General features: G+C 40.0%; 1 protein-coding gene across 4 annotated transcripts in view; it reads right to left on the bottom strand.

Moving 5' to 3' along the window:
- Positions 1-20,595, bottom strand: part of DISC1 (DISC1 scaffold protein) — a 214,490-nt gene that overhangs the window by 160,343 nt on the left and 33,552 nt on the right. For all 4 annotated transcript variants that reach the window (XM_071549549.1, XM_071549546.1, XM_071549547.1 and 1 more), the window contains exons 2-3: positions 13,388-14,376; positions 9,995-10,064 (exon numbers count right to left, since the gene is read on the bottom strand). In XM_071549549.1, coding sequence (XP_071405650.1) covers positions 9,995-10,064; positions 13,388-14,359 — 1,042 coding nt within the window. In that variant the 5' untranslated portion in view covers positions 14,360-14,376. The remainder of the gene's footprint in view (positions 1-9,994; positions 10,065-13,387; positions 14,377-20,595) is intronic.

The raw sequence follows: 20,595 nt of genomic DNA, 5'->3' as shown, positions 1-20,595 counted from the left end.
AATATTTCTTCTTTTTTCTCCTCCTCAGCATCTTCAGTTTTATTTTCCCTGGAAGATTTTGCCATTTTATACAATATTATGAAAAAAAAATGCTCGTTTGGGTTTTGGGGTTTTTTGTTTTGTTTTATGCACTTATATATCTTGAGTCTTCTTACCCTACGTTCTGTGAGGCAGGTGATGGCTGACATAGCATGACCAGAAGCTTTCTGTTCAGAACACTAGAATAATGAGCCTATCCCCTATGTGTTCTCACTCAGTGTAACTCAAGCACACCACCTCTTTCGAATACATCAGTTAGTGCCTCCTTGCAACATGCCCTTTGAAAGTTTTTTCAGGCAAGAGGCAGAAATGGAAATGTCTGCCATTTAAATACTACAATTCTAGATCTTAGACTGGCATCTATTCCAAGTTTAGGGTTGGATATTAGGAGACCATAAAAACATTATAGGTACAGCACATCACGAAAAAAATAAATCAGATAGAAACACACTCATTTATAAGCAGGTTTTATTGTTGAGACCATTATTCCAAGTGTTTCAATATACAACATGCTCCCTGACATTTTGGTGCAATGCAACAGATTTTTCATGCGGTGCCACAGCACACAAACACAAAGTGGTTTTGATCTTTACTTCCACTAACTTTCTCAAGAAGCTGAATGAACCCTGGAGAGCTTCTAGCAATCCCAATGTTAAAACCTCTTCTCCAAGATATTATTTCTCCATAGAGTTATCATTAGCAGGGAGGCATCCCAAGGGGCACTTGGCAATGCCAGAGGAATACATGAATGAACACCAACAAATAAATCAGATCAGTAGTACACTCTGCAATGACCTAGACAAAGAAAGTCTGTACATCTTTATGTCTGAGTTATGCCTTCAGCGCACAGCACCTCTCCTTGCTTTCTGTTCAACTTTGCCACACATAAAACCAATTCAACTCAGTAATTTCATCAACTTTATCATGCTTTTAAAAAAAAAAATCTCAGTGAGCATGAAGATATCCCAGTCACTTCCCATTCTTCAAATCAAAACCTACCACAAATCCTGAGCAGTATTAGAGTGGTAGGATGATATCAACAGCAGAAGTTCAAAACTCACATTACTTGGCATCAGTTTGGATGTTCCCACAGTCAGTATTTGCTATAGACTCACTAAATCTTTGTCCACCACATGTTATTGTACAAGAATATGAGAAATTTGAAATTTCCCCACTTTGCCTTTTGAATTAACACTCATTGCCACAACCCTATCACTGTAGTAAGAGCGCTAAAGATGTCAATAAAACAGCATATTCAGTACTTTTACCTTCCATAGGCTAATGATAAAAAAGAAATGCACAAAGGCTTGGCTACACCAAAGGTAGGACAGTGAAGCATTGGAGAGCACACACACATCTGCAGCACTATGAGCACACCCAGCACGGACATGTGGACATGGAAGAGAGGAGAGAAATCTGAGAGAAAAGAGAAGTTAATTGACTTAAGGCAAATCCACTTTGCAGAGGAATTTGGAAGACAATGGAAGGGCTGCAGAGATCTCCAATAAAAACATCCTAGTAAAGAATTTGACCAGACACCATCCAACAACCAGTAAGGAGCGTTAGCAGTTTTCCACAGAGGACTCTCACTAGAAGACTTTTATATCTGCTTTCAAATGCTAGTCACATGCATTGAGTATCTTTTTAACCCCCAATTACAAAAAATGTGCATTACTGTGACACCAAGATGTTTCTACTCCTGTTCAGTCATTATTAAGCAGATAATAATTGAAAAGAGCAGGTGTCCCACTTCCCTTAAAATTTTTATGTCCTAAGTGTAAGACAAGGGCAGTAAAATCAATTTTTAGTTGTTGGTTGAATTAATAGCCATGCTATCTCTAGTGGTCATATTGCAAATGAACTGCAATTTTTAGAAATATTAACTCCAGATAAGAAGAGCAAGGGAACGATAAGTCTGTCCTGAATATAAAATTTGTATTCAAGTGCAAAGTAAGCAGATGGGCTGGCTGGGTATCAGGAGAGCCATGTCACTCACTCTCTCAGCGGGTACTGTCCAGATAACACATCAACACTTCTCCCAAGTTACACCCATCAGATCCCTATGCTTCAAATAGTAATTCAGCAAGTAAGATCTTAAATTACCCATAATTGCTTATTTTGCTCATATTTCTTCATTGCTTGTTTGTTTGTAAAAGACTAGCCAGGCTGTCTGGGAACAGCTTGACTGCATCATGGACTGAGAAACAGGGCCCAGCTATCATAGGAGGGGTGGCCAGCAGCGTCAGTTTTAGACAGCAGATGGCCAGGAGCAGAGAAAGCTTCCAAGCACTCAGTATGCCAAAACTTCAGCAATTTTCTTTCTGTCAAGCAGCTTCCAGAAACACTAGATGTAGCTGAACCTCTTCACACTGGCCAAGATTAAAATACGAGAGCATAGTAGAATCCCACAAAATACTACCACTTCCTAAAAATACTTAGGCTTCATAGTTTAAGCAAGATATTGCATGACTACAGCAGTTTCCTCTTCAATCCTGGCTAAGGACTTAGAGATGTAGAACACAGGACTGCATTTTCAATGTGAGTGCATAAGCAGACCAACAGCAAGATCCTGTTCTACCTCAATGACACACCATGATGTGATGGAAACCAAACAACTGGGCTAAAATGAGAATTCATATCAATAGCATTTCAAGGAGCTGCTGAAGATGTTTGTGCTTCATATACAATGAGTAAACTCAAGTTATAGTACCCAGAAAAGCATACCAGAAATCCCTTTCCCAAGCATTCATCATTGCTGTACTACTTTAGTATTAAAAAAAGTTTTTCCAGTTGTCTGACAGCAAGGTAAGAAAATCCATACCTTTAAACTGTGACTCCTGCTCAGTTTTGTGATTTAAAAAAAAAAAAAAAAGAAAAGAAACCACAGTAGCAATTCAATAAGCCTAAGATTGCATAAAAAGAAATAGTGATATCATTACTGCTGCTAGTAGACAGAAGCCAAGACAAAGCATTTGAACAACAGCACCTTGGTCCACAGTTTCAGCTAGCACCAAACAATAAATGGGTATGTACAAAAAAGACTTTTATTTTTCATTTCAGCCTGGTATCTTAGGGAAACACAGACAAGGTGTAAGAGTTGCAAGGGTTATGCTACCTCTGTTTTGTTGCAGGGTAAATTAAGTCTAATTTATACTTCACCTAAGCATTTACAATCCTTAACCACACAAACTCTCTTGTTGAGGTTATCTGAATTTGTCAAAGTAAGACAAGATAAACAAGTTCCATGCAATAAAGACTTGGGTTTAGGAATTTGTATAGGCCCTTTCCCCCATCCTCTTAAAAGCTTTAGTGGAAAGTTGTAAAGATGAAAATGAAACCCAAAAAGACTTATCCACAGATTTCAGGAAGCTTCTACAAGCTTGTAATGAAACAAAGCTCTGACAGTACGGCATAACAGAAAGTCCTATTTCTTCCATCAACTCGCTAACCCACTAACAAGTCAATGACCTGCAAATCCAAGTTAGGAGCTCACAGTAAGTCTGTTGTGTCACAGAAGCCCTGTTCCTCCAGTATCCATCACTTTTTAAGTCAGCAGCCTCAGATACAGAGCTTCACTCAATATACAGCTAAGGTTTAAGGATTTCACTTCCAAAGGTATATGACACACTGAAACAGGACCAATCCAAAGTAACATATTCTTCCAGAGTTATTTCCTACAGCTCCTCTCAAATTCACTGTCCTTCCTCAGAAAGAAGCCATCTTGCCTTCATTTCCATGTCCTGTTATAGAAGCCATCTGTCAAGCAAGCATCTTACTTCAATATAATAGAAGCACAGTAAAGCAGGGATTCTGTCCAACCCTCATCTACAAATAGCTCTTCCAGGAAAACACAAAATTAAAAATCAAATAAAGACAACAAAAAGTACAACACACTGTCAATTGCTTAAATATCAAGTTAGTTCAAATGTTTAAGGGTTATGACTAAAAATAGTACTTTAAAGTGGGAAAAATATTGCTCCGGTTTAAACTACAAAAAGAAATTTGGAAAGATCAAACAGCTATACTGTAGCAATGCATTCACAATATGAGGCATGGAGGTTGTCGTGTCAGAAATGGGCTGATGAAGAAAATCAGCCAGCCACCGAGAATGCTTTAACAACTGATGTTTTTAATGTACCTCTTGCCAGGAGTTTGGAGTTTTTGCAAAATTCAGCATTTGCAAGTACCACTATAAGAAGTGTCCAAGGCTGCCCTCTCAGTGCCACTTAACACAACATTTTCAACCCCGGCACTACTTAACATGATACTCTATTTTTTTCTCTCTGCAGTTGCCTTAAAACAAACAGCTGGTTCAAGTGCGCTTATGGTATAAACCTACAGGAGAGCAACAGCCACAGTGTCTTTCCTTTCCCTCATACCCTTGAAATTAATAGAAAATGTGCAAAATGAGACTCAAACTCCTAAATAGCACAGAGTTCTGTCCTTGATGCCTTGCAGATCCTGAGCCATGGAAAGGACAGTTGGTATTAAGAGGTTTCAAAAAAAAAAAAGAAAAAATAGAAAACGATGTGAATATTTCTGCAAAGCACATAAGTCCATGGCAGCTTACCAATTCACACAGCTCATGCTTTGAGAGCTCACCTAAAACAACTGAAGGCTCACCTGATGCTTAATGTAGCCTGAATTTTTATTGCTGAGATAGGATAAATTTTGTCATAACAGGCATAGATGTTTTTGTGTTCTACCTGACATGCTGGACTGATGAGAACTTGCCCTGATCTAATGAATGACCTTCTCTGAAGAACCCTAACTCTGAATACAATCTGATTGCACAGGGAAATTTGCATTCCCAATCAGTTGTAAGGAATTAAACTGTATGCTCACATTCCTGCTTATAAGAATTTTCTTTAAAAAATAAGTAAAAATTCCCAAACAAACAAAAAACCCCAGTAGCTCTGTAGAGACACTTTTCTGAGTAACAAGATGGCATGTGAACCACTAGTGGAGTTCAGCAGCAAAACTCAGTCCTGACAGTTACCAATCCATCTGTCTCTTGCACCAGGCAAGGTTGAGAAGCTCAAGAAGCAAAGAATAGGAAAAAGGCTTTCAATTGTTTGGGCAGTAGATTCGTATTGAGGAAAACACACTTGCTTCCACTGCAAGCACAACTCCCATAGACACAAAATATACTGTCTTTTTATTTTTTTTTCCCCTCCTGTATTCAGCAGTGTGTTTAACCTTGGAGCTGTCAAGCTCCATCATGAATAATGAGCCATGACAACACTCCAAGTGATCCTTGGAGAACAGACCAATTTTTCCTATACACTATGCAAGGCAAAATGGTTATATTCCCATGGCACTGTATCTGCTTTGAAAATATACAGTAATGTGGCCATCAAGAGGAGACCAGAGGTAAATACAGAAAAAAAAATCATTTATTTCCTGCACCTACAAACAGAAAGAGCAGTAAAACAATAACATCCTAATGGTTCCTACTTTAAATTATACTAGGGCTGAGGAGATTTGTCTCACAGAATATGCATTTCACAGCCAAGGAACATCTGCATTTGAAACAACCCATGACAGCTACAGTATGAAAAGAGAACACCCTGGAGGTCTCACAGCACTGTGCAGTGTTGGCCTCCAGCAGAGGAGCACCAACATGGGACAGGGGGGTGGCCTCTGCTGTGAGCAGCCCCCCAGCACTCTCAGACAAACAGGGGGGTGGCCTCTGCTGTGAGCAGCCCCCCAGCACTCTCAGACAAACAGGGGGGTGGCCTCTGCTGTGAGCAGCCCCCCAGCACTCTCAGACAAACATATCCCTCACCCCATCCCAGGACACTGCCAAAAAGTATGCAGGGAAAACATAATTATTTGAATGACTGACTAAAACTCCTCCACCAACACCCTAACTGTGACAAGGCAGGTCTTTCAGAAGGCACAGCACAGGAGTGGCTAAGCAATGGCAAGAACCATTTGTGCTGCACACCTCTCAAGCCCAAGGTGAGGAGGAAGACAAGAGCAAATAGATTCACGTAAATAAAGGAAAAATCTAAGAAGAAGCAAGCTGAAGATTTGATCAGGTATTCCCTTGCCTCAAACAACAACAGAGGGTTGTGGTTGCAAAAAGCCCTTAAAAAAAAATCACTTGTTCAGGAAATAAATGCTAGCTCATTAACATGAACCTGGAAAACACTGTGTTCTCCAACAGATCCCAACAGCACACATTGGTTCTGTGTTTCTGCAAAGGGGAAAAACAAATATATCCTTATTTCTGACCTGTTTCCAGCAAGGTATTTGTCTCTGTGCCTTGGTGAACCCATAACACTCTGGCTTTGTGACTGAAAAAAACTTGCCTTTATTCTGTCATTTCCTATTCTTGTTGCCACAACTGAAAACACAGTGGATCACTTTCCCCTCTCTGTAGGGGCACCTCTTTATCTACATTTCTGTTTCAAATGTTACCATACACTACAGGAGCTTTCAAAAAGTTCTGGAGAGCAGGAAAACAACAGTCTCAAACCTGGGATGCTTGCCTTTCCATAAGGCCTGAAGTCTGCAGTGTCAGACAGCAGAAACCAGTCCTGAGCACTCTCAGGAGTTTTAAGTAGTAAAACATCTCCCTCCCACCAAACTGCTGTAAAAACACTAATGCCTTTCCTGCAAGACTAGATGATTCTTAGAGATCTGAAGTCATAAAAATCTCTTGAGTTTCTTGACTATGGTTGAAGCTGGAGAGGAGCCTCTACCACCAAAGCAGTAGTTACACATGATAAGGTATTCATAGACAATTTAATTTTCCACTTGCTCTACTACCTTCTACTCACCTCTTTCATGTAAAGGGCATTTCACAGCCATTCACATTACACTAGATCTACCCTTCCCCTGCAGAACTTCCAAATGAGCAAGACCCATGTTATCACCACACACAGCACTATCATCATCTCCAGTTCAAAACAGTTCTGCTCTACACCAAGAACTCACTCTATACTCAAGGTCACTCCCAAAATTACAGGGACCATAATTTTCTTTCTAGCTCTATAGTGAAAATGTCCTTAGCCCTCTGCATGTTGGTTTCTTCTATTCCCCGAAAATACGCTGCCATTTAAGCCCCAAATCACAGCTCTGCCCATTTAGCAACTCCATTCCCTGCTAGCAATATTTGGCAATAGGATCCATATAAAGACGGCTAATTAGAGGTTTCACTTGAACAGAAATTGGTACTGGGCTGTCGGAGTAGACCTGGGATTTATACAGTGGCAAAAATACTACGAGAGATGGATAGATGAGGACGCCGAAGTCCAGGAACCCGGCTCCCCGAATATGGAAGCTCTGCGAGAGATTTATAAGGACTCTAATAAGTTCACACCCTATATTGATGTTTCCCCAGTTTGAATGTTATACATCCCAATATGTCTACCCTAGTCACTTTCCCTTAGTCGTTCCTTATCCAAGTTTCCTCTTCCCACAAAACCCTCCGGGTCGCAGCCCCTGGTCCTGGCACGCCCCGGCCATGAGGCACCGCTGGAGCCCGGACCGGGGCTGTCCCTGCCTCGGAGTGCCGGAAGCTAGGGCGCGGCATTAAACTGGGCTTTTCCTCGTGGACTGCCAGCTGGTGTGGACTTATTCTGTTCAGGGTGGTCGCTGGGCCGGGGGTGGGAGGAGCCGACCTCGCTTCTAAGGGGCCTGATCCTAGGGAGCTCCGCTGGCCGCTTTCCTAGACTTGCTCCTGGAAGCAGAAACCTCTCCACCGTATCGGTGGTTATTTACAATCCGCTGATACTGGGCCAACCTGTAAGCTCTTTAATAAGCTTTCAAACTTCACACCAGGGAAGACTTTGTTTTCCAGGAGGGGCAGAGAAATATCTCTAAAAGCAAAGGTGGAAAGCTTGCCATTGCAAGATTAGGAGGGAAGGTCACAGCTCTGATTCTCCTTGCCACACTGCACTCTCTCCACAAGAGTCTTTCCCTGGAGATACGCTGCCCATGTTTCACAAAAGGAAAATTAAGGCATCCAGTTCAGATAACACGAAAATAATGAAAAGCAGTCACAAAAAAGCCCTGATTGACAGTTGTATCAGAAGAGGAACAAGGACCAGTATGACAGAAAGCAGGTCAAGGACTCAAAAGCTAGGAATTGATAAAATTAAGAATGCATGTTCACATGCATGCACGAAGCATGGCATTTTCTGAGAACAACAATGTCTCAAAATGGACTCCCAGTTTTCAAAGGGATGAAAGAACCCAAGGCAAAGCCTCTCAAGCATCTCAGCATCTAGTTCCATATCAGGACAAGTGTTTTCTGCCTTTATATGCCAGATTTAGGACACAAAACAGCAATCCCACCTGTGGATGCTCTTCACACCTTTGCACTGCTGCCACCTTTTTGTTCTGTGCCCATAACACCTGGTGAAATAACATTTCAGCCAGACCATTTTTCTGAAGGAAATTAATGCAAGATTCTACAAACTGGCCTTCATGTTACCTGCCTAATAACTATTAAGGAACTGAAAAGGGCAATTGATAAAGTGTTGGTCAACAGAATGCTGGTCCTGTTTTAAGGGTACAAGACTAGCACCCAGGAAAACTACACAAAGGCTTTCTGTGCAAGATTTAAGACAAGCATCATCTTTTCCTGTGGTAAATGACTATGTGACATCACACAGAGATGTCACACCTGACACACTGAAATACTGCTGTCAGAGGGGCTGACTGCCCAGAGAATCTCAGCTGGAATCTGTGGTAATCATGTTCACCAAGTACACAGCTGTTGGGAAGTCTCCAACTGTGAGCTCAACCCACAGGCACTTGAAAAAGAAGCTTTATGACTGTGACACACATAAAGCACACATATGAATAATGGTTGTTTGACAGAGATAAAGCCCATGAATATCTAAAGCATCCTTAGCTTTTCATATACCTAAAGGTTTTCCCCACTAAGAGATGCCACACTAAAAGAATGACTTATGACAGTAGGAGACTTTTCCCATATTCCTGTACACTTTAAGAGGCCAACAGAACCACTCTTGCAAAAAGACTCCACACCTACTCCCCACACACTATTAAAACAGATTTTCATCATTTTGGAGACATCTTTTGAGTCATGGTACAACTGCAAAGATCACACATTCATTTTGAAAGGCAAACCACAAGTCTGACCACTGCCCACTCCCTAAAAGCTGAGAATGAAAAAGTGGCAGGAAAGGAGCTATCTTTTTCCAGCGTTACTCTCTGAAGTATTCATGCAGATTTTACTGAAATGTTTGCAAGGTTTTCCAACTGATTACAGATCTAGAGGGAAAAATTTAATCTAGAACCTTAAGACTACCAAAATATGAACACAGAATCCCAGAGCAGGAAACAACAAGCAATCTGATATATGTGTTAATAAATGCTCTAATTATTAATGTGTGCACACACAGAGCTTAAGGGAAGTGCCAAGGCATTGGAAAAGAAGAGCTCTATTCAAAGATAGCTATTTGCCAGTAACTGTATCATCACCATACTGTCTAGTTGGTTTTGATTGAATTCAGTGGACATCAACTTAATCCCACACGACAGTATCATTTACTTTTATGATAGCTACTGACCTTATCTCCGTGTTTGAACCTTGTTACAGTGTCATGACTAAACATGGCAAGCAGCAAATCTCACTCTTGTCAACAGCCAGTGCCTGTCGTTTCTCCTTTTAAAGCTTTCATTCATTTCTGCATTTTTTTTAAAGTCATGCTGCTTCAAAACAGCTGATCCAGATGGTGGATATTTGGATTTCAACCTTCCCACATGGTGATGTGGCTCAAGAAAATAAAAACTGTTGCTACCTGCTGCTGACCTACTTTAATTTGTTTCCTGCCATAAAACAGAACAAACAATACAGGTCATTGAACTAGTCTTCTACATCTACCCACTGCTATGTATGAAATACAAAATAAAGAAGAAAAGAAGAAAAACAGGCAGCATGATCCAGTGGATAACAAGGAGGAGCATTTCTCACCTCTATCATAGTCATCCTCCTCTATTGCTTTTTCCTGCAGCCTCCGAAGCCGTAAAATCAAGGACTTTATCTATGCAAAGAAAAAAAAAGTTAATTATAAAGAAGCTGCATTTAAAAATATTTAGACTATTAACCTCTACATAATGTAAATGTAATGGATTACTACATCACTACAATGGCCAAATTTTAATAGTTAAGCCTGGTATTCATTAATTAGACAGATCTATTTGGAAGTCAGTTGAACTGCAGTTACTTGAGCCAAGCATGGCTTCAGTCCAAATACATACAGAGAATAACAAATGATATTTCTTGAAAAGTAAAGGAGATCACGTGGTCACAGGGTATTTTTTCACCCTTTGAATAAATCACAGTAGGATTATTAGAGGAGTCTGTCAGCATGACATATACTTCTGATCACACTGTACTCAACAGTGTGTTCCTGAGCCCATTCTGACAACTTTTACCTGAGTTTTGCACAGAATACAAAATTTCCATATACAAACTACATTTTATTCTGTAACTAGAAAGAGAAATGCAGTATGAATGCAGTTTTGGAACGGGTATACTCTTATGTTATGGGTCAGAAGAGAGTGTTCATATGCAGCCAATGAAGTTTCACTGAAATACAATTTAGGCTCATCTACATAATGTTAATGTTTACATTTTCAGTTCACAATGCAAACGCTAGAGGAGGAAAAAAAGCAGAACACCAAGAATACCTAAACTTTTCACATCCAAAAAGAAACTTCTACCATAATAAATTTTTATTTCAAAAACTAATGCTTCTCTTTGTTAACACCAAAAAGCCTGGACCAAGGTCCCATATTTACTAAATATTTTTAACGTTATGTGTGCATTTACAAGTTTTTACTGTTAAAGGAAATTGGTTAGAAGGCATGTTTATTCCTCTCCTCATTGCCATGCCAGCCACAGCCTAACATGGTGTAGTGGGTTGACCCTGGCTGGGTGCCAGGTACCCACTATAGCTGCTCTCTCCCTCCCCTTTGCAACTAGACAGAGGAAAGAAAATACAATGAGGGATTCATGAGTTAAGAGCTGGGAGAGGTCACTCACTGATCAACATCATGGGCAAAATAGACTCAAAATGGGGATACTAATTAAATTTATTACTGACAGGATCAGAGTGAGAAGTAAAATAATCTTAGAAACACCTTCCTACCTCTCCTTCCTCCTCCCCCACAGTGGTGCAGGGAGACAGGGAATGGGGGTTACAGTCAGTTGCTGTTTCTGCCCTGTCAGGGAGAGGATTCCTTCCCCTGCTCCCTGTGGGGTCCTTCCCATAGGAGACAGTACTGCATCAACCCCTCTGGCGTGAGTCCATCCCGCAGGCAAGTTCTGTACAAACTGCTGTCTTGTGGGCCACTTCTCTGTGGGGTGCAGTCCTTCACAAACAAGCTGCTCCAGTGTGGGTCCCCCACAGGGCCACAAGTCCCACCAGAGAAACCTGCTCCAGCACAGGCTCCTCATCCATGGGCTGCAGGTCCCTGCCAGTACTCTGCTTCATCATGGGCCTCCCAGGGGATCACAGCTCCTTTGGGCATCCACCTGCGGCAGGTGGATCTCTGGACCCCAATGGTCCTCCATGGACTGCAGGGACACAGCTGCTCCACCATGGTCTGCACCATGGGCTGTAGGAGAACCTCAGCTCCAACACCTGGAACACCTCCTCCTTCTGCACTGACCTTGGTGTGCACATTGTTGTTCACGTGTTCTCACTCTGCTCTTCCCTTGCTGCAATTTTCAACTGCTCAACAGAAAGTTATCACAGGGCAATACTATCATTCCTAACTGGCTTGGCCTTGGCCAGCAGCAGGAAGCCCATCCTGGAGCCAGCTGGCATTGGTTCCATCAGACACTGGGGAAGCTTCTGGCAGCTTCTGACAGAAACCCCCCTTGCAGCTCCCCCTGGTACCAAAACCTGGCCACAGAAACCCAACACACATGGCTATAGTTACAAGACTGAAATGTGTTTATTTCTTAGAAAATTTAGACATGATCTGTACCAAACAGCACTGAAAAAGGTAAGCCTGGAAAAAGAAGCAGCATATATTTTCAAAGTCCAAAGCCTGAAAGTGCTTGGGAAAGCATTTTCTAACACAAGAAAATCCATGCTTTAGACATTCTGCATTTACTAAAGATTTCACTCCTTCCTGAAGCTCTTCTATATTTAATCCCTAAATTTAAACTCTCAATTGCATAGAGGAAAATAGGTACAGCCAGTCAATAACTAAACAGATGCACTCAGTTATCCAAACTATGCAATCAACACACAAATTATGCAAGATCTTTGAATTCAGGATATCCCTTTCAAATATGGTATGTGAAAGTGGACTAGTCAGAAAAGAACTATAAAAAATAAAGTCAGAAAAGTATTCAAAAGTGTCTGATTAATAGTAGGTTATAGGATGCCCCAGAAAAAAACCCAAACAAATAAAACCCATTGTACATGTTCAAGTTTCCCCAAGGCTTTCTTTTATTTTGGTTTTCACATCCTGAAACTTCAATCTTTTTTCTCTGAGGCTTGTGAGGAATGTGTAAGATACTGAAGGGAGGAGCTCTGACCCCTCACCATAAATTATCTTCTGTATTTTATTCCTGACTTTTAATAGAGTTTTAAAGAAGCCTGCAGTATGAACAATTCGAATGACACTTTTTTCATATATATGATGTATAACAACCACCTAGACTGAGAGTACAGCTTTGCTGCTGTTTGCAGTGTTTATTCCATCATGCAGCAGGTCATTTAAGGTCTGCTTGGGTACCACAGTTCAGGCTTGCCCACAGCAAACTGAGTGATGATGCCACAGTAAAGTGCTTTCTATTTGCAGACTGGTAAGATATTTGGAGCCTGGCCTGTCCTGTATCTGTACCAGGTGATGATGTGGGGAGAGTACCCATCTATTAGATTGCACATGACTTTCACACAGTTACCTCGCTCCAAGAAATCTCTGGCCAAACTTAAACATTTGCAACTATAAAGTTCAGTGTTGTTAAATCATGATACTTCAATTCTTACTACCCCCAAATTTTGTACTACATAGACCTCAAACTGCAGACAAAACAGTCACCTGCAAAAGAAAGTGGTACTTAGTGAATTCAGAAACTGACGTGTGACGTTAGAAGTGAAAGTATCACAGTTTCACGGTAGAACAGAGAATAGGGTACTGCAACAAAATCATCTTTTTTTAAAGAGCCAAACAAAACCTGTTACCTCAACTTTATCATGCAGAGCACTACTGTAAAACTCTTTGAACAAATGTTACAAAAGCCATTAGTATCTGAACTATGACATAAACTTTGATTTTGGCACTGAAAATAAAAATGTTTTGAGGGCCAGGGAAAGGGAACCGAAACCAAAGTGAGATTACTGACCTTTAATGTACTGCGGTTACCAAGCAAGCAATCCTGTAGCACTGGTTCATATTGTTTCATCAAAGCATCCCAGATATGGTCACTAACAGTAAAGCTACTATCATAGCCTGAGGTGACAGAGGAGCCAGCAGATGCTCCATCTGAGGAATCTGTAGAATATGAAAATGTTGCATCTATATCTGAGAGAGAGACAGTCTCACAGTCCTGTAATTTATCATTCATTGGGCTCTCATGTTCATGCTCCAAATCCTCACCAGACGTGGAGAAACAACACAAATCTCCCAATTTCTCATGAGTCTGTAACATCTCTTCTGGCTTCTGCAGATTTCCTGCGGTTTTGGGATGCAGAACAATCTCAGCTTCCTCAACAGTGGATTTGCCTTCAACATCATTTACTCTAGAGGCTGAGTTCAGGGAGAGTTGTATGAAGCTGAAACTTGAACGAAAGCTATCATGTGCACCAGCGGAATGAGAAGTATCATCCCTGTTTTGATATTCACAGTTGTTATTCACTTCTGTCTGATCGAAAGCATACATGTTTGGGGGCTTGCTCACTTTAGCGCTGTGGCTTTTCTGCCGTGTACAGCATATGCCAGATGTGTCTCCTTTGCTCATTGCAGCAGCAGGGTAAGCTACTGCCACTGTGTTTTCTGACCATGGACTCTTGCAACACAACAGCTTTTTGCAGTGTCCTGGCATATTTCCAGTAGCGGCCAATGTTGTTACCCCACCAACAGGAACTGCAGCACTACTCACTGCACTACACTGCAGGAATTCAAAGTGATTTTGGCACTGTCTGAGTAGAGCACAGTTCTCAAAGTCTCCACGATCCTGCCTGCCATGCTGGAGCTCTTCTGGGCTGAATGGTTTGCAAGCATCAGGGGACAGAAACTCTATCTGTCGCTGAGCTTCCGGCCTCATGTATCCAGGTCTTTTTGCCAGTTTCTTTTTAGGAAGACAGCCTTCAGGCATTAATTGCTGGTGATCATCTGGGGGAGGGAAGAAAAGTTAGTGAAGTGTTTCTGCAGTTTTATAGGTTTAACACATTGTAGCATCTGAAATTAGCTGTTTCTGAAATTCAAAAAGAGCACATTCCTTTCCATTTCAACAAAGACACCTACCATACTACAGATAGAGAACATTGCATGTATTCATTCACTTTCTAAAAGAGTTTGCACCTGTTTTTAAGTGAACTCACTAACACGTAATCTCATCCATCAGAACACAAACCTGGGTACAATGAATCACATTATCTTCCCTATTCACAATACCACTCTTGTTTTCTCATTCTCAACTTGCTTAACAGCATGTTAAAGCACAGACTTAAAGTCTCTTTGATTCAGAATGATTTAAGATGTACAAGCACATCTAAGATAGGACTAAATCTGCATTCAAAAAGGTAAGAACCATACTCAAAATGAAAATTTGTTCATAACCTGTTGTTGCTTGCATTCAGTTTCTTGTGTCTATATCCACACTTTAATGGTATGAGTAGCAAGTGGTTCAGATCCTGTTTCCAGAGCAGATGCAATTCTGTAACACCCTGTGGTTGCAGATGTTGGTCTAATGAGATACTGTAGAAGTTGTCATTAAGATTTATGGTACCACCAATTGTCCAAAATGTAAAGTTAAAGGAGAAGTTTTGCATGCAGAACCATCAGTCCCAGAAAACTAATGCTTCATAGCATTACTGAAGTATTAAAATCATTACGGAAGAGTCTTTGCTCAATAACTATTTCCCCACATAGACCTTACTTATATAAAGATAAATTTGCTGTTTGCAGAGAATAGAAAACAAACAAACAAAGAACAAAAAAAACCCCAAATACTACAGTGAAGATTAAAAGTGGGACATCAGAATGTGATGTCCTTTCTGTATACTTCTATATATATCATGGGTGAAAGATCACACATGACAACTTCCAGTTTTTCATGGATTTACTGTAAGTTAAAAGGTATTCCATTTGTCTGTCCTGCACACAATCAGTGGGAATACAAGCTCTGCATTATCACCCATTTTGTAACATGAAAACACATTGACTGGACCGATTTGCTTGAATCACCCTTCAAGGAGATCTGGTAACTAGCTGAATTATGCCCATTATTAGCTGCCCTCTACTCACTGAAACAAAATCAATTGCCAGAGTCTCAAGTATTAGAAATATCCCTATCATCCACACAGAGCTCTTCCAAAACCACAAGTTTCAGATTTTTTTCTTTACATTTAGTGTTCATCTCTCATCACAACCTGTTGTCAATTTTTACATTCATAGATGTGCTCATAATCTAAACTCCTCAGCAGCTCCTAACACAGGTCTCATACACACCTCAGTACAATGATGCTATACAAGAATTTAAGCATTAGGCCTGAAACTTCCCAGGAGAATTTCCCCAACATTCATTACATTCTCTCCAAATAACCTTCAACAAAAGCAATTTATACATTTTCTATATACTACAATAGTGGCACATCTCACCATGGGACTACAGTTAAGCTTCTGCTTTCTGCTTCCTATCACCATCTATTAGAATATCCCAGCTGTCTCTTAAATTCTCTTTTGTCTGAGGAAAAAAGCATCACAGAAATCAGACATAAAAAAGGTCAGAGTCTATCAGACTGTCTACTATAAAAACACAGTGAAATGCTGTACTGTGAGTAATTTAATAGAAGTCTTAACAAACAGGAACTGCTCTTGGAGCACGGGAACAAAAAGTTTTTTAGAATTTAATTCTTTTAGTTTATATAGAAAACAGTCTAAATTTGACTGAAGAAATCAGTCATGCAGAAAAAAGTCATCCTAAGACTGCATATACTTCAACACCATTTAAAAAGGCAAGTCACAGGTCGCATCTGAAAAATGTAAAAGGTTCCCCGGTTTAATTAAAATCAGTTTAAAGTTAATCTCACTAAATCACTATGAATTTCTAAAGCAGACAGATAATTACAGCTCTTTAAACATTAAACTTAAACTAAGCTAATGTAAATAGGGTTTAAATTGGCCAAAGTGTTAGATATTCACACCAAGTGAACTGGATGTAATTCTAAGTATTATTAGAGCCAAAGAAGTACAATTCCAGTATCCTCAACAAGCTCACACAAAACCCCACATATCTCTGCAGTCCTCACATTTGCAGGGAGCCCTCTAGACACATTTGGCATTCAGCTCTTTTTTGGACTTCAGGTGTGTCTCCTGGTGAGTCCAACAGCACAAGGCACTCACTTGGATACCAGAGCAGTCCACTGCCTAAATTATACTCATGATTATAGTCCAAGCCACGAGTCTCACAGAAGAAAGCTGCAGGTCCTTCACTCTGGTGTAGCTGCCTCTGAGTGCAAGGCAGAGTGGACAGAGCTGGGACCAACACTGACACTCACATCTTCCCCCAAAGGATAATGGAGAAGGCAGCAGTCATAGCGTGATCAGCAGCTCCAGCTAGAGAACAGTCACAGTGCCCTTAGCCATCATAAAACCCAGCCAGGACGTTACTATGGCTTTGGGTGTACTGTTTGGGCACTGTTTACCCTTCCACCATGTCCCTTTTCTCAAAGTTAGAATAATTTCAGTTGTTTATCATCACATATCTAAAATTTAGTTACAGAGACTGTCTTTCTCTGCATAGCCTTCCAACCATAGCTTTCTTTGGCTGCACATCAGATACAAAAACTACACTGAAGCAATTCAGATAGCTTGTTAAAAAAAGACAAGCCTCAAATCCTTCCTATAATTCCCTCAATTTCAAGAACATCAAATAACTGCTGGCAATTAACTACAAGACTATCAGAATGGAAACAAGAGAAGGTAATTTTAAAATCCTACATTATACTGTGCCATGCATGCATTGTATGAGACTCATGTTTGGAAAAAGAATTAAGTGCCAAATGGAAGAGCCTTTCAATTGTAATATTACAAACCAACTTTTTAAAAATGTTTTACAATCTTAGAAGATGATGCATCATATATTCTAATGGCAGATATGTGCAAAGTATTTCAAATTATGAAAGCCCAGAAATAATCATAACAACTGTTTCACCACAGCAATCTTTCCTGATGACCAATATTTCATAAAAACTAATGGTTCAGACCCAGAGCAGAGGGAAAAAGAAAATAGCCTACTGCTGTAAAGCAATGTTGTTCACATCTCAGTTGCACCAGTGAGATGAAAGAGGGAGAGGTGAAGCCAAAGACTATTTCCCACTGGTGAAAAGAGCACATTCTCTTGTACCCAGCCTGACACTAAAGGGCACCAATCACGTAATCTATTTTAGATCATCAGTCCTTGTTTTCAGCCACAGAAGTGGCAGTTCAGTTATTTTGATCAGATTCTCCTGTAGCATCTGTAGACTGAAAGGTGTAACTACCTTACATTTTTGTAAAGTCCACTAGAATTTTGTAGATCAGTACAGAAACTCTGAAGCAATCACTTCCTCGCTCCTGCTCTAAGCACATAATGCAAAATGCTTACAAGCTCATTAAATCCTTCCTGAAAGTGAGAAATTCTATGCACAGTTTTAGAGATAGCTCAAGTATCTGAATACACCTATATTACACACAGATGATTTTTATTAGAATAAAAAAATCACCTTCAAAGCATTTGTGGGTGGTACCTGTGGTGTGGAGGAAAAGATACTTGGTCATATTCAAAGTCAACTATCAAAGCACTGCTCCAAGCGATTTCTGTAGTGCTGCTTCTGTTAAGGAAGCCTTAAACACCTGCATCAAACTGTACACAAACAAAGTAAGTGAGATGAAAACATTTATTATTTACAGACACACACAAAAATGTTTAACCTACCAGAACAAAAATGAACCATTCCGAGGGATTAATCAATCTGACATGACAATAACCATTACTGTTTTGACTCACTTGATGAATTTCAAGGATACCACCAAATATTCAAAATAAAACAGCACTGACTCAACACAGACTATGCTAAAACAAACAAGCACCCTCTCTTTGCAGAAGCAAGCTTTCAAAAAAAGTTACTTTTGAATAAAGATTTTCATAACTCTTACAATGAAACAGTCTCATTTAGCTTTTTCATCCTACTTACCAAATGTTAACTACTGGTTTATCTGCCATTTTCTAAACTGTACCTATAGAAGGCCAGTGATGGCTGAGCTACATTGTATTTGATATAACGATACAAATTATTTTCTCACCAAGGGTTTCCATGACTTTTAAGGTCACAGTCTGGGTTCAAATATTCAACTGTTAAATTTCCAAGACATCACAAATAAAATATTCTCTGAAGTCATTAAATGCATGACAGTTTCTACTCTTCATTAAAAAACACTTCAAAGAGTTGTGCATTGTAGAAGTTAGACTGCTCTTCTTTAGACAGTGTTTAAATTACTGTGTTTTTATTTGCACACTCCCATCACCTGCATCATTGATTTGTTACAACTGAGCCACTTATCTTCTTAATGCAGTAACTCCTTTTAAGCTATTTGATGAAATTGCAGCACATCTCTCTAGAATTAGTCATATCAGGTGATACTAATATGCCCATCAGTAACAATCACCTATTTAGTCAAGGGAGTAAGAGAAACAGCCCCTTATTTAATTACATATCATACTTGTGTTCGAAACTACAAAGACTATAAAACACATCTGCACCTAACAGTATTCAGTAGTGCACTGACTCTGCACAAAAGCAGGCTTTTTCTTAAGTGCATTACACCACTCAACTTCTCCACTGAACATTACAAGGAAAGTGATTTTCTTGGTCTAAAAAGAGTGGTCAAAGGGCCACCTGTGATGATTCAATAACATAGGAAAACATGACACTATCAAAACCCCCAAAAACCAGAAAACACTTTTGCTGGTTTTTGTTCTCATGCAGTCAACTACTGTTACTGAAATCCCAAGCCAAAGGGAAAAAAAAAAAATCAGCGAAGCCCAGGACCTTTGCAATACATTTCAGTGTAATCCTATTACAGACACTCTTCACACTTCTCGTTCTCCAGCTGTTATTACATCTCACTTCCCAAACTCATCTGTGGTTGATGAGCCTCAACCCAAATGACTCCACACCTCCTTACACAACTCACTTTGTATTTCACCCAACACACTGATATCCCTTGGCTAGCTGGAACTGCCAAAATCACATAACCAGCTGCCTAATGTTACAGTTCTCAGGCTCCCCAGCCACCACTTCCCCTCCACCCAGCTCAGCAATCCATCCTGTCGACCACCTGAAGGACAACAAAACACTCTGGGGAGAACACAAGTAGGTCTGAAAAAACAAATCAGTACCAGCACTGGGTGCCTTTAGCGCAGTCAGTAACAGACGACACTTCCCCACAAATATCCAGCCCATTTTTTTCCAAATTTGTAAGTATAATTCTTTAAACTTATAATTCAATAATTGAAAATAATTTATCTACTTTTTGAAGAGGCAGATGGACACACAAAGTTGCAAGCCTACAAAGAATATTGACAACTGAAAAATAAATACCTATTTCAAGAGCTGAAGTTGTATGTATGTTTGTATGTAGTTTATTGTTCTTTTCCTTGAGAAAAACCCTTTTGTTCTCAGTTTCAATGCAAATTTATGTCAAGGCAGTCCATGCAAATGTCTAAAGTGTAGAGAACACCCTGTTCTTTCAGTCAAGATCTGATAAGAGCTTTAAGTGTTATACAGAAATATGGGAGCAGGAGCATTGCATAGAAATGGAAGTTTGCTTAGGTCATAAATTAATTTGCAAACAACACTTAATGGGTTTCCAGTCATAGCCCATAAAAGCATTTCACCAAACACGCATGAAACTATGAAATTAGTACACAGCAGTCCTTTTCAAGAATGGTCTATTTAACACAACACACTTCTCTTTCATCACTCTGTCTACAGAGTGACAGCATGGATTCCCACTACTTCTGCTCAGTCAGATCATCTACAGCAAGACTAATATAAAACTCATCAGGGGAGAGGGGAGGGAGGAATTTAAAAAAAAAAAAAGTGAAGTGTGAGAGCACATTGACAGCAGTCAATTTCTAATTCAAGCACAGTTTGAGTGCTCCAGCTTGGAGATTTGAATTTTTAATTTCACCAAGACAGTGAGCTCCAAATTAAGCATCTGATGCACAGTCAGTCTGAAATCAGAATTGAGCTTACTGAAATAGAAAGTAATTTTCTCTTAACAGCTCAGTAGTGATCACATATAATGAAAATAAAACAATGTGGCAGTTCCTATGTTGCCAAGGGT

This window comes from Pithys albifrons, chromosome 2, assembly GCF_047495875.1.
Source record: "Pithys albifrons albifrons isolate INPA30051 chromosome 2, PitAlb_v1, whole genome shotgun sequence".
NCBI classification, from domain to species: Eukaryota; Metazoa; Chordata; class Aves; order Passeriformes; family Thamnophilidae; genus Pithys; species Pithys albifrons.
This window is presented reverse-complemented; position numbering and strand designations above follow the sequence as displayed.